At 45.3% G+C, this 14,824-nt stretch overlaps 1 protein-coding gene across 1 annotated transcript in view; it reads right to left on the bottom strand.

Annotated features, from left to right (window-relative positions):
* LOC112830900 (guanylate cyclase 2G-like) overlaps window positions 1-14,824 on the bottom strand; it is a 47,820-nt gene that overhangs the window by 31,616 nt on the left and 1,380 nt on the right. Inside the window, 5 exon segments of the mRNA XM_025881088.1 lie at window positions 561-634; window positions 4,197-4,387; window positions 6,795-6,904; window positions 8,421-8,769; window positions 10,010-10,335. Coding sequence (XP_025736873.1) covers window positions 561-634; window positions 4,197-4,387; window positions 6,795-6,904; window positions 8,421-8,769; window positions 10,010-10,335 — 1,050 coding nt within the window.

The following is a 14,824-nucleotide window of genomic DNA, read 5'->3' as shown; positions in this document are numbered from 1 at the left end:
CCCTAGGCCAGGGCCTCTCCCTGAGATCATAGGCCAGGGAGACCTGCCTGGCTGCGGTGTCAGAGAAGGCCCAGGTCCCCGTGGAGGTGCCCTTGGGGGGGGTGGGGGGTGCTGTGTTCTAAACTGGAATCTGAAGCGGCTGGGCCACACCCACCATCAGGGGCAAAATTATTTTAAAGGCCCAAAGCTGATCTTCATATGAGTTCAGAGAGCTACAGACAACCTGTGTGGTGGGTTCCAGGAGCTGAGTCCCAAACTGGCCTCCCAGCAGGACCCTCTCCCCCACCACCACCCTCCCCTCCCAGGTCCCTTCCTGTAGCACCATCTACATGTGGAGGAATGTCCTGCCCAGGACCTGATTACTTTCTGATAGCTGTCATGTTGAAGAAAAGGAAGAAAGGGCGTCCTGTTTCTGGATGTCCGTAGGGCATGAACCGAGTAATTCATATGCCTCTCTCCCTGGGAGTCTACACACACACGGGGCCGGTGATTCCTGGGAAGAGAGAAGATGCCCACGATGAGGAGGGGAGAGGTGCATGGGGCTCGAAATGCCAGCCCACCAGCTCCCAGCAGCAGAACCTCCTCCTCGCAGCCACCAGGAGCCAGCCGTGAGGGTTTTGCCATTTCAGGGAACCTGAGAAAGGGCCAAGGAGGAGTGTGAGGAAGAGAAGATGCTTCAGAGGTAGTCCTCTCGTGGCCCAAAGGCCACTGTGGGCAGTGAGATGTACGTCGTCCGGCCTATGCTGGGGAGCCCGTCCAACGTTAAAAAGAAAAAAAAAAAAAGAAGTCGTTAAGCAGTTGTTTTTCACATAAAACCCAAGATTTATGCTTCTCTACAATAATCAGATGTGACAAAACGAGGCAGATGACATGCCAGGCCCCAGGCACGAGTTTGCAAACTTTGTTCCTAGTGAGCCCCTTCCCTCCTGGTTTTGGCATTGACATGGCGCCCCATCCTGGCCCAGGTGTGTTCATTGTCCTTGCTTAGGATGCGCTCAACCATGCACAAAGGACACACCTGCGACTAAGGACACACGGTCCGACATAGGGCTTATTGTTGATTTGTTCCCGTTGGGGGCAGGACACGAAATAACCATTTATTAGGCACCTGCTCTGTGCCCAGCACTGCAAGTCCTGGTGATTTCACACCTCTAGTCCCAGTGGACCCTGCAGGGGAGGCACCATCATCCACTCCTTAACAAGCAGAGGTGGGAGGCAGACTCCCCTGAGTTTTCAGAGCCAGGAAGAGAGGCAGGCCTACTGGGCCCCAAGGGCCGTGTTCTTCCCAGCAGCCCGTGCTGCCTTGCTATGCATATGCGTGCTGACATCCTGAACTTGGGGGTTGAGCACAGCTCCCTGCTAAGGTTTGCAGAGAGGGGCTGGAGCAAATGCGATGACCAACATTGCTGCTTTCAGCGGGAATTGTGTTCATTGTGCAAAGAGGGGATGGGATCTCCATTTCCTAATTTGACCTCCTTGGCCAAGGTCGTCTTTTCGATTGGTGTAAAGACCTTCAGCACCAACTAGTTCTGTGGCTGTGGTCCTGGCCACTGTGTGGCAGAAATGAATACAAGAAGCAGAGACTTGTATCCTAACTCTGTTAAGGGCCAGTCCTCCAGCACAGAAGAGAACAGAAGCCAGTTTGGAAGGAGTGAGGGGCCTCCAGCCTTGAGTCCTGGAAAGCTCAGGCACCCCAGAACCCCAAGGGGACATGCCTTGGGCTCTCTTAAAGGGCCCTGCTGGCCCTCACACCCTCCACTAATTCTAGCATTAGGAATTTTTAAAGGGCAGGAAAGAGGAAATAAATTGATCTGGCAGAGGGGATAAAACAAGAGCAGGAAGACACACTCCTCACCCCCACCTCCCTTTTTTTTTTTAAGCAAATCCTTCAGGGTCATCAAGAAAAGGAAGGGGGGAAGCTGGTTAGTATCTCCACTTGGAAAAGGAGTTGATGGAGTACACATGAACTGAGTCTGTGAAAACCCCAAGGAGCAGGTCTGGGTTATATCCTCTTTAAGTTTCAGGACAAAGTTTAGGCTGTAATTTATTAAGTGAGTGATAAGTCAAAGAAAACACAAATCCTAGCATTTGATGAGCACTACACCTCAGTGTTAACCCAACAGTAAGAACCTGAGCCCCTAGAGAGAGGCAGGCCTTAGTATGATTTCTGGCTCCACCATCTAATGACCTTGTCTCCCCGGGCAAGTACATAACTTTTCTGCCCTGGGTTTACTTACCTGTATAATATAATCCAGATAGTAATAGGACTGCCTCATGGGTTGTGGGGGGATTAAACAAGACAGCCCACAGAAGCTCTCGGTACCCAGCTTGGTATAAGGTAAGCCCTTGACTGGTTCTGGCTGTGATTACTATCTGTGGCAGGAGGTAGGATCTCTGTCTTAGAAATGAGAAAACTGAAGTAGAGAAAGGTGGTGGCAGCAGGTCAGCACACAGGGTGGCTCCTCGAGGAAAGCCAGAAAGGGCGGACCCATCGTTAGAAGCTGATAGTCAAGAATCAGGCCCAGTACCCCCCATCAGGGAGGGCGCAGGATGGGGAAGATCCTGGCATGACCTCACGAGGCATGTCTCACAGGGTACGGGCTCACCTTCAGCGAGGGTGACAAAGGCTGGGTGGGAGGGGACTCTCTCTCCAGCCTCTTCGCCCCAGCACACACACCTGGTCTCAATCATCTCCCGGGGGGGGGAGGGCCCCCCACCTCCCCAGGGCCTGTGCTGTCAAACCTGGATATCACAGACTACACTTTGTCTCTTTGGGCCTCAGTTTCCCAATTAGATCACATGATCTAGGAGCAACTCTTTAACACCCTGGGTGGGAGGGAGGCTGGTTTAATTGAAAGGGCAGATTTCGGAGCCCGGTTGGCTCAGCTGCTTTATTGGCTGTGAGACATGGGGTGAGTTCCATAACCTCTCTGAACCTGAGTCTCACCTCGCTTATTTACACAACGAGGAGAAGGCCACTGTCATGGTGAGTGTGATAGTTAAATGAGGTACAATATGTATACTACCATTCCCCACTCCCAAAGCACATAGTAGGTCTTCACTATATGTTCTATTCATTTAGTCAACAAAAATACAAGTGCCTACTAAGGGCTAGGCACTGTTCTCCCCATAGAACCTGGTACAGAACTAACACTTAGTAGATGACCCCCCAAATATTTATCAGTTGATCATCTTACTTGTTAGGATCCACAATGGGCCACCTTGTTCCTAATGGAACCCTTGTCATCAGTGACCCATCATCACATTCCAGGTCAGATCAGCCCCACTCTGCGAGTAGCTCCAGCTCTGGCAATGGTGTCTCTATAAAAAATTCTCTGTGGGAGGGATGGCTGGGTGGCTCAGTCTGTTAAGCCTCTGCCTTCAGCTCAGGTCGTGATCCCAGGGTCCTGGAATCCAGTCCCATATCGGGCTCCTTGCTCAGCGGGGAGCTTGCTTCTCCCTCTCCCACCCCCCCTGCTTGTGTTCCCTCTCTGTCAAATAAATAAATAAATAAATAAAATCTTAAAAAAAAATTCTCTGTGGGAGTCAGACACTTTGCCCCATCATCCCACACAGTCAGGGATCTCCCTCATGATCAGATTGGCTGCTTATCTCTCTCCTGACTGTCTTCTCCCTGTGCTCCACCATCTGCTTGCCTCGACCTCTCCTAGCTCCACATCTCTGACACCCCCTGGTCCTGGCATCCTGCCAGGAAAGGGAATTAATGGGGCCTGAGTTCACTGGGATCTCTTCTGTCACTTCTATGCCCTGGTTTATTAGCTACTCAAAACCACAGCCCAGAGACAGATATTCTCAGGAGGCTCATTTTTCAGGTAAAGGGACAGATGTGCAGGGAGGTTAAGAAATTCCCCCTCAAGGCCCACAGTTAGTAAATAAAAGAACTGGGATGGGAGCCCAGGTCTCTAACTCCAAAGGTCACCGGCATTTCACCCAGCAACCTCTGTCCTCCTCTGTGATGGTGGGGTGCAGATTTCACAAGATGGCATCAGACTACTATTTATTGTGGGCTCTGGAAGATGAGAAAGTGTGTGTGTGTGTGTGTGTGTGTGTGTGTGTGTGTGTGTGTGTGTTAGGGGTGTGGGGCAAGCAGAGGGGAAATAAGAGGGAGACTAGCAGAGCCAAACACAAATATTCTCCAGGAAGGGGACAGGGGTCTGTGCAGGAAGGCCCCACACCAGACCTGCTCCTCTGTGGAGATGGTGCTGGAGAAGGGCGGCCCCCTCAGCCTTTGGTAGACTTGCTTCCAGAAGCCTGCATGTCCGGGGCCTTCTCCATAGGAGTCCAGGGCTATGAGAAACACTGACTCGTAGACCGTGGGGAAGTGTGTCACCTTCTGATTTGTCAATACCTCCTTCCAAAAGCTGTCCTAAAACACAATGAAATAAATGTCGCCATCGTAGGACATATCCCTGTTCAACAGAACTGCTTAAAGACAATGTCAAATTGAATCTCTTCCTCATAATCCTCGGAAACACAATGACTCTGGAAGGCCTGCCACGCGTCCACATTTTCAAGCCAGCCACTGAAGCAGTGGGATGGAAGCCAAATAAGACTAATAAAGAATAAAAGCTTACCTGGGGTGTCAAGAAGCTAAGATGCAGAAAGCTTACCTTGTACCAAAGGGTGGCAAAAAGCTTGAAAAATTGAGGACTGTTAATTCTCAATTTTCTGCTTGTGGCGTCAGTGGTTTGTTAGGATTGTTATCATCTATATTATTACTATTATGAAAGGAGTGCCCACTTACTGTATGTATCTATACATGCAGGCCTTTCCTGATTTCCCTACGGCTCCCTCCTGTCTGTTCCGAGAGGTACCCAACCGTTCTAGGCCTGTGCAGAGGAGTGTGTATGTGCATGTGTGTACATTTTATGTAAATAATATCACAGTATAATGCTGTTCTGTACCTTGATATTTTTCCCCATATAGGAAGCCTATATTGGGGATATTTTATAGAATGAATTTATGCTATTCCTTTTTTTAAAGTAGTGTGAATTCAATTGCATGGACGTTGTATGGTATATTTTTAATTCTATAAGCTTTCTGCCACTGTAAGCCAGTTGGAATGTGATTGTCGAGGCTTGGGGAGAAAGTGACGAGGGGGTTGAAGGCTTCCCTGCCAGTACTAAGACCTGTCCCAGCCTCTCCTCATCTGGCTGCAGCAGGCAGAGGAGACAGAAGTGAAGAGAAAAGGTGGTCCGCAATAACCAAGGGAGGCAGGAGGACGTTCTGGGAAGTCTGGCATATGTTTAGAATTCCAGCTGGCTGCCCAGAAAAATCTGAGACACTTTGGGCAATCCAAAATACTTCTTGATAAAAAGATAAAAGAACTCCAGAATATTATTATACATTTTTCTTTACTCCCTTTTGCTCTGTTTCAGCTCATGATTATATAAAACAAGCTCACTTTATGGGGCACCCGGGTGGGCTCAGTCCAGTAAGCGTCCAGCTCCTGGTTTCAGCTCAGGTCATGATCTCATGGGTCATGGGATCAAGCTCCACCTTGGGCTCCCTGCTCAGTGGGGAATCTGCTTGAAGATTCTCTCCTGCTTCCCCTCCCCTCACTCGTGCTCTCTCTCTCAAATAAATAAATCTTTAAAAAAAATAAATAAAACAAACCAAGTTCACTTTAGAAAGATAAATCTGCTATAAAAATTATACAGTGTGTCCAAAGCTAAATGTATGTGGCATTTTTTTAGAAGGCTGTGAATGGGATGTGCTGACAGACCCTGAGGCCACCCTACTTGGGTTTGAATACTAGCTCTCCCTCCTCCTAGTCACATGGCCTTGGGCAAGTTATTTCTGCCCTCAGGGACTCAGTTTCCTCATCAATAAAATGAGGGCAATAAAAAGTACCTCCCCGTGGGGTGATGTGAGCTAAAGTGGGTTTCAGTACATCAAGTGTTCACGGTGGGGCCTGGTACAAGTCAGCACTCCATAAGGCAGAGCTATTGGGGTGAACGGCTCAGGCCCAGTGTCCAGAAGACCCAGTGTGGAGGGCCAGCTATGCCACTGGGGAGCTCTGAGCTCTCGGGTAAGGTACCTTAGTTATCGGAGCCTCCGGTTGGTTCTTTGAAATGCTAATAACGTCTACCTTCCAAGGTTGTTGGAAATGAGTGCCACGATGGTGTAAATTGAGGCTGGAATATCTGCCACATGGGTCTCGCAGAATACTGAGTGCAACAGGACAAGTAATATGTGTACGTATAGGAACTTAGAGGAAGTATGTGGTACATTTTAGCCATCCTGATCATTACCACATGAACCAAACCACTTAAGAATTGCCTTATGGAACCAGTATATTGGTCTTTCCAGGCCTTTGCTGGGGCTCCAACAGGGACCTCTCACTCACTATGCAGAAGAACTCTGGGTAAGTTCTTTGAGCTCCATTTCAGTGTCCCGATCGTAAAATGAGGACATAAGTGTACCTGGCTCATAAGGTAGTAGCGAGTATTCAGTGAGCTAATGCATCTGGCACATAGCAAGTGTTCCCTAGTTGTTAATCCTTTTTTTTTTTTAAGATTTTATTTATTTATTTGAGAGAGAGAGAGAGAGAGAGTGAGCAACAGAGAACGCGAGTGGGGGGAGGGGCAGAGGGAGAAGGAGAGAGAGAATCTCAAGTGGACTCCCGGCTGAGCACAGAGCCCAGTGTGGGGCTCGATCCCATGACCCTGAGATCATGACCTGAGCCAAAACCAAGAGTCGGACACTCAACTGATGGAGCCACCCAGGCACCCCGACTTGTTACTTCTTACTGAGGGCTTATCAGCACCCACCTCCAACCACAGCACAATAATGAAGACAAATTCTCCTGTGCTGCGTCCCAGGTTCTCTGCAGCCAGCAGAATAATTTTTGCATCCTCTGAGCTGCAGATTAGGATGATAACTAAGAAGAGAAAACAAAGTCAGTCACTGGCACATGCTCACATGCGCGCGCGCGCGCACACACACACACACACACACACACACACTTTTTTAAAAAGTGTGGCCTGAAGCCACTCCAAATGAGCAAATGAGACCTGAACTTTCTCTTTCCTTGAGCAAGCTTGAGGAAACAGGAATGCCTAAACCGTCCCCAGTGTGGACACTTCCTGAACCACGTCCACAGTCCACAGGCTGGCAGCTCTCACCCTGCAGCCCAAAAATCCTCACTGCGGGTCTGTCCCAAAGTACAAGCCAACAAAACTGGTGGCCACTTCTGTGCTCTAGTTTCTTCATTTAATTCGCTCAGAGCAACGGATCTGGCTTGTGACTCATCAGCCACACAGCAGTTAGGAGGAGTTCACAGATGACCCAGAATCAGGAGCATTCAGACCTTCTGAGTCTGGATGGGGGACGAGGAGGAGGGCCAGGCCAGCCGCTTTTCTTCCCTCCAAACACATCAGCATGCATTTTGAGGACACCCAACTGAAGCAGTGACTTATTTTTTAAATGAGGTAAATGAGAGTCTGCTTATTTGAGTCCCAATTGTGTGTTGCAAAGGATACAGCAGTTGGCACGAGAGAAGACCCATGCCCTCAGGAAGCTGACAGTCACACAGCATTCAAGTGAAGAGTTAGAGAGAGCGTGTAAGGTTCTGGTTTGCGAGGGGAAAGGAGGTTCTGATATTAATGTGTGAGTGGTGGGGTGGGGGTGGGGTACTGCTCCATAGCAGGCAGTCAGAAAAGGCCCCTCAGACAAGGTGGGCTCTGGGCTGAATCTGGAAGGATAAGAGGAAGCTACCCACAGAAAGAGTGCTGGGTGGAGTGGGGTAGGGTGGCAGGTAGCACTCCAGGCCAAGGGATCAGCAAGTCTCCAAGTCCCGAGGCCATGAAGCCCATAAAGGGCTTAATTTATTTGAAGAACAGAAAAGAGTCAGATACTAAATCATGCTAGAAAGGAGAGCCTCTTAAGTACCACAATAAGAATAATTGCTATCTTATGCTGACCAGTTATGGTCAGCGCTCAACAGGCAGGACTTTAGTTAATCCTCACCATTCTATGACGTAGGTAGGAAGATTGTCTCCATCTCACAGGGAAGGTGTCTGAAGCACAGAGAGCTTAATGTATTTGCCCAAGAGCACACCGCTAGAAAGTGTCAGAGGCTGGTTTCAAACCTACGGCTGTTTACCTCCAGAGCCCGTGCTCTAAACAATAACCCAAATGAAGGACCCAGCCCACCTGGCAGATGCTTCCAGAACCTACTCTATGCATCATAACACTATAGCATCAGGGATTTCACTGTAGATTTTAAAAAAATGACTTTGTTGTTGGTGATGCTTTGTGTATCATTAATTTTGCACCCCGTTTCTTTCTGCTTACATCCATAGAAAAATGAGGAGTTCTTTGTTTTTTTTTCAAACAATCCGCTTTTCTTATTTGGCTCTCTAAACATAAGCAACAGAAGACTCTTTCCTACTTACTTCTGGCAGCCAATGACATGCTTCTAAGATTCTCTTGAAGGAACGCTGGGTCATTGTTGGTGTATTTCACACTGGCAGTGATAGTGAAATGGGTTTTGAGTCCATTCTCTACAACCTTCCACAATTCATCCACTCCATCCCAGGAGGAAGGCCCAGAGTGACCTCCAAACACCCCAATGTGTTTCCAGCCCAGGCACTGGAGACTTCTCTGGAGCACATCACCAATTTTGAGCCTGGGTGGCACAAGGGTCACATGGGTGTCATATAAGAAGTTGTCCTCCAGTTTTGCCATTTGTCCAGTGAAGTCAAACACAGGGATATTCCACTCTGAGGCCAGCAAGCCAATAATCTTGAAAGGAACCAAAGGGATGTCTTTCCATAATTCAGTTTACACTACACTCAACCCCTATCATAAGGTATCTACGTAAACTTAGAATTTGGTAAGTCTGTGGGTCATACTGGACCCTCTCTTTTGGAATATTGATGATAATGTTTTGGATCCATCTTGAGGATGCAAAACCTCAAAGGACAAGAATAACCACAGCAAGCATTTGTTGACTTATTTCTTCCTTATTCACTTCTCAATACTTTTCATTAGGAGCTTACTATTTACAACCAACTTTGGAGATCTTGCCCTTAAAAGAGCTTATGATCACTTATTACAGGAGCTAAGACATATAAAAATAGTTTCAGAGTTGAATATACCCTTCAATATTTATAGGCTATAGACCTACAGGAGTTAAGAAAAGTAAAAAATTACTTCTGATTGGGGAATTAGGGATAGGAGGGGTGAGGGCGGAGGAGTGAAGAAAGACTCCATGGCATTTGAACTTGACTTTGAAGAATGAGTAGGCTCTGGACAGCTAGAAACGTGTCAGAAGAAAAATTCCAGAAGAGACCAAGATCCAAGTTCAAGTGTGAACTTCATTTGATAGCAGCCACTAATGACAGTTATGCAGTATTTTTGAGAGTGAGGGCTATAATGCTCTTTCCTATTCCCACCTTGCATCCACACCTCTCAGAGGGCAAGATACCAAGGACTTCCACAAAGTTAATCCCATTAACTAAACAGATACAAGTCATTTGATTGTCTTCTTTGCTTGCCCCAGTTTATAGCAATCTGTCATACTTCACTCTTTCCCATTTTCTCCCAACATCACTGAATGATTTATCACACACACCAAAGGGAAACCTACACAAACAAATGATGTTTTTCTGCTTGAAACAAAACATTCATTTTCTACTTAATTTCCCTGAGCCATGTGGCTGACAACATTCGAGTGAATAGTATGAGTCTACACACAACAGCACCATGTCCAAATAATCGACGAGTTTGTTAGTGAACATCTATCTACAAGTTATGAGTGAACTAACAATTATTGATTTGAAAGCCTTTCTTTCAAGAGAATATTACCTGTTCTAATTACATGGTCTAATTACATCTCAAAGAAATGGTATCCAAACCCTACATAGTTATTATTTATAATAATGTCATCCTTGCCAAGAGATTATTCAAGTCTGTCCCATCACCTTTAAAACCATCCCTTCCGACGAAAACCAGCCAAAGTTTTTAGAAGGCTATACTCCACCTCTGCTGCTTCTGGACATGCTGGTCCAAACAGGGCAGAAATCTGTTGTCTCTGGACCTGATTGGTGAGAATAGCAAGAGACTCCTTGATGCTGCAAGTTGAGTTGGTATAAGTGAATTCCCAGCTGAAGCTTCCGAGGTCCACTGTCTCTGAGTTGATCTTGTCCATGGCAATCTGGAGGCCTGCACCCAGCCTTTGCATACTGAATGGATGGGAGATGTTCCAGGGAACCTGGAAGCCCACAGCGAGGTTAGCAGCCTCAAGCCAAGTCACCAGCATACTAGTAAAGAGTGTCAGAATTAATGTTGGCTGGGCAGCATGACTTTCTTTTTTTAATAATTTTTTATTGTTATGTTAATCACCATATATTACATCATTAGTTTTTGATGTAGTGTTCCATGATTCATTGTTTGTACATAACACCCAGTGCTCCACGCAGAACGTGCCCTCTTTAATACCCCACCAGGCTAACCCGTCCCCCCACCCCCTCCCCTCTAGAACCCTCAGTTTGTTTTTCAGAGTCCATCATCTCTCATGGTTCGTCTCCCCCTCCGACTTACTCCCCTTCATTCTTCCCCTCCTGCTATCTTCTTTTTTTTTCTTAACATATATTGTATTATTCGTTTCAGAAGTGTAGATCCATGATTCATCAGTCTTGTACAATTCACAGCGCTCACCATAGCACATACCCTACCCAATGTCTATCACCCAGCCACCCCATCCCTCCCATCCCCCAACCACTCCAGCAACCCTCAGTTTGTTTCCTGAGATTAAGAATTCCTCATATCAGTGAGGTCATATGATACATGTCTTTCTCTGATTGACTTATTTCACTCAGCATAACACCCTCCAGTTCCATCCACGTCGTTGCAAATGGCAAGATCTCATTCCTTTCGATGGCTGCATAATATTCCATTGTGTATATATACCACTTCTTCTTTATCCATTCATCTGTCGATGGACATCTTGGCTCTTTCCACAGTTTGGCTATTGTGGACATTGCTGCTATAAACATTGGGGTGCACGTGCCCCTTCAGATCCCTACATTTGTATCTTTGGGGTAAATACCCAGTAGTGCAGTTGCTGGCTTGTATGGTAGCTCTATTTTCAACTGTTTGAGGAACCTCCATACTGTTTTCCAGAGGGGTTGCACCAGCTTGCATTCCCACCAACAGTGTAGGAGGGTTCCCCTTTCTCCACATCCCCGCCAACATCTGTCGTTTCCTGACTTGTTCATTTTAGCCATTCTGACTGGTGTGAGGTGGTATCTCATGGAGGTTTTGATTTGGATTTCCCTGATGCCGAGCGATGTGGAGCACTTTTTCATGTGTCTGTTGGCCATTTGGATGTCTTCTTTGGAAAAATGTCTGTTCATGTCTTCTGCCCATTTCTTGATTGGATTATTTGTTCTTTGGGTGTTGAGTTTGAGAAGTTCTTTATAGATTTTGGATACTAGCCCTTTATCTGGTATGTCATTTGCAAATATTTTCTCCCATTGTGTCGGTTGTCTTTTGGTTTTGTGGACTGTTTCTTTTGCTGTGCAAAAGCTTTTTTATCTTGATGAAATCCCAATAGTTCATTTTTGCCCTGGCTTCCCTTGCCTTTGGCGATGTTTCTAGGAAGAAGTTGCTGCGGCTGAGGTCGAAGAGGTTGCTGCCTGTGTTCTCCTTTAGGATTTTGATGGACTCCTGTCTTACGTTTAGGTCTTTCAACCATTTGGAGTCTAGTTTTGTGTGTGGTGTCAGGAAATGGTCCAGTTTCATTCTTCTGCATGTGGCTGTCCAATTTTCCCAACACCATTTGTTGAAGAGACTGCCTTTTTTCCACTGGACATTCCTTCCTGCTTTGTCAAAGATTAGTTGACCATAGAGTTGAGGGTCCATTTCTGGGCTCTCGATTCTGTTCCATTGATCTATGTGTCTGTTTTTGTGCCAGTACCATACTGTCTTGACGATGACAGCTTTGTAATAGAGCTGGAAGTCCGGAATTGTGATGCCGCCAGCTTTGCTTTTCTTTTTCAATTGTCCGCTGGCTATTCGGGGTCTCTTCTGCTTCCATACAAATTTTAGGATTATTTGTTCCCATTTCTTTGAAAAAGGCGGATGCTATTTTGATGGGGATTGCATTGAATGTGTAGCTTGCTCTAGGTAGCACTGACATCTTTACAATATTTGTTCTTCCAATCCATGAGCATGGAACGTTTTTCCATTTCTTTGTGTCTTCTTCAATTTCTTTCATGAGTATTTTATAGTTTTCTGAGTACAGATCCTTTGCCTCTTTGGCTAAATTTATTCCTAGGTATCTTATGGTTTTGGGTGCAATTGTAAATGGGATCGACTCCTTGATTTGTCTCTCTTCTGTCTTGTTGTTGGTGTATAGGAATGCCACAGATTTCTGTGCATTGATTTTCTATCTTGCTACTTTACTGAATTCCTGTATGAGTTCTAGCAGTGTTGGGGTGGAGTCTTTTGGGTTTTCCACATACAGTATCATATCATCTGCAAAGAGTGAGAGTTTGACTTCCTCTTTGCTGATTTGGATGCCTTTGATTTCTTTTTGTTGTCTGATTGCTGTGGCTAGGACTTCTAATACTATGTTGAATAGCAGTGGTGAGAGTGGACATCCCTGCCGCGTTCCTGACCTTAGGGGAAAGGCTCTCAGCCTTTCCCCATTGAGAATGATACTCGCTGTAGGTTTTTCATAGATGGCTTTTATGATATTGAGGTATGTACCCTCTATCCCTATACTCTGAAGAGTTTTGATCAAGAAAGGATGCTGTACTTTGTCAAATGCTTTTTCTGCATCTATTGAGAGGATCATAGGATTCTTGTTCTTTCTTTTGTTAATGTATTGTATCACGTTGGTTGATTTGCGGATGTTGAACCAGCCTTGCAGCCCAGGGATAAATCCCACTTGGTCGTGGTGAATAATCCTTTTAATGTACTGTTGGATCCTATTGGCTAGTATTTTGGTGAGAATTTTTGCATCCATGTTCATCAAGGATATTGGTCTGTAATTCTCCTTTGTGATGGGGTCTTTGTCTGGTTTTGGGATCAGGGTATTGGTGGCCTCATAAAATGAGTTTGGAAGTTTTCCTTCCATTTCTATTTTTTGGAACAGTTTCAGGAGAATAGGTATTAACTCTTCTTGAAATGTCTGATAGAATTCCCCTGGGAAGCCATCTGGCCCTGGGCTTTTGTTTCTTGGGAGATTTTTGATGACTGCTTCAATTTCCTTAGTGGCTATAGGTCTGTTCAGGTTTTCTATTTCTTCCTGGTTCAATTTTGGTAGTTGATACAGCTCTAGGAATGCACCCATTTCTTCCAGGTTATCTAATTTGCTGGCATAGAGTTGCTCATAATGTGTTCTTATAATTGTTTGTATTTCTTTGGTGTTGGTTGTGATCTCTCCTCTTTCATTCATGATTTTGTTGATTTGGGTCCTTTCTCTTTTGTTTTGGATAAGTCTGGCCAGGGGTTTATCAATCTTGTTAATTCTTTCAAAAAACCAGCTCCTAGTTTTGTTGATCTGTTCTACTGTTCTTTTGGTTTCTAGTTCATTGATTTCTGCTCTGATCTTTATTATTTCTCTTTTCCTGCTGGGTTTAGGCTTTATTTGCTGTTCTTTCTCCAGCTCCTTTAGGTGTAGGGTTAAGTTGTGTATTTGAGACCTTTCTTGTTTCTTGAGAAAGGCTTGTATTGCTATATACTTTCCTCTCAGGACTGCCTTTGCTGTATCCCAAAGATTTTGAACAGTTGTGTTTTCATTTTCATTGGTTTCCATGAATTTTTTTAATTCTTCTTTAATTTCCTGGTTGACCCATTCATTCTCTAGTAGGATGCTCTTTAGCCTCCGTGTATTTGAGTTCTTTCCGACTTTCCTCTTGTGATTGAGTTCTAGTTTCAAAGCACTGTGATCTGAAAATATGCAGGGAATAATCCCAATCTTTTGGTACCGGTTGAAACCTGATTTGTGACCTAGGATGTGATCAATTCTGGAGAATGTTCCATGGGCACTAGAGAAGAATGTGTATTCCGTTGCTTTGGGATGGAATGTTCTGAATATGTCTGTGAAGTCCATTTAGTCCAGTGTTTCATTTAAAGTCTTTATTTCCTTGTTGATCTTTTGCTTAGATGATCTGTCCATTTCAGTCAGGGGGGTGTTAAAGTCCCCCACTATTATTGTATTGTTGTCAATGTGTTTCTTTGCTTTTGTTATTAATTGCCTTATATAATTGGCTGCTCCCACATTAGGGGCATAGATATTTACAATTGTTAGATCTTCTTGTTGCATAGACCCTTTATGTAGGATATAGTGTCCTTCTTCATCTCTTATTACAGTCTTTGTTTTAAAATCTAATCTGTCTGATATAAGGATTGCCACCCCAGCTTTCTTATGGTGTCCATTGGCATGGTAAATGGTTTTCCACCCCCTCACTTTCAATCTGGGGGTGTCTTTGGGTCTAAAATGAGTCTCTTGCAGACAGCCTATCTATGGGTCTTGTTTTTTAATCCAATCTGATAGCCTGTGTCTTTTGATTGGGGCATTGAGCCCATTTACATTCAGGGTAACTATTGAAAGGTATGAATTTAGTGCCATTGTATTGCCTGGAAGGTGACTATTACTGTATATTATCTGTGTTCCTTTCTGATCTATGCTGCTTTTAGGCTCTCTTTTTGCTTAGAGGACCTCTTTCAATATTTCTTGTAGGGCTGGTTTTGTGTTTGCAAATTCCTTTAGTTTTTGTTTGTCCTGGAAGCTTTTTATCTCTCCTTCTATTTTCAATGACAGCCTGGCTGGATATAGTATTCTTGG

This window comes from Callorhinus ursinus, unplaced genomic scaffold (genome assembly GCF_003265705.2).
Source record: "Callorhinus ursinus isolate GAN/ISIS: 27379988/994484 unplaced genomic scaffold, GSC_fseal_2.0 scaffold20, whole genome shotgun sequence".
Classification (NCBI taxonomy): domain Eukaryota; kingdom Metazoa; phylum Chordata; class Mammalia; order Carnivora; family Otariidae; genus Callorhinus; species Callorhinus ursinus.
Note: the sequence above shows the minus strand (reverse complement) of the source record. Positions and strands in the feature narration are given on the sequence as shown.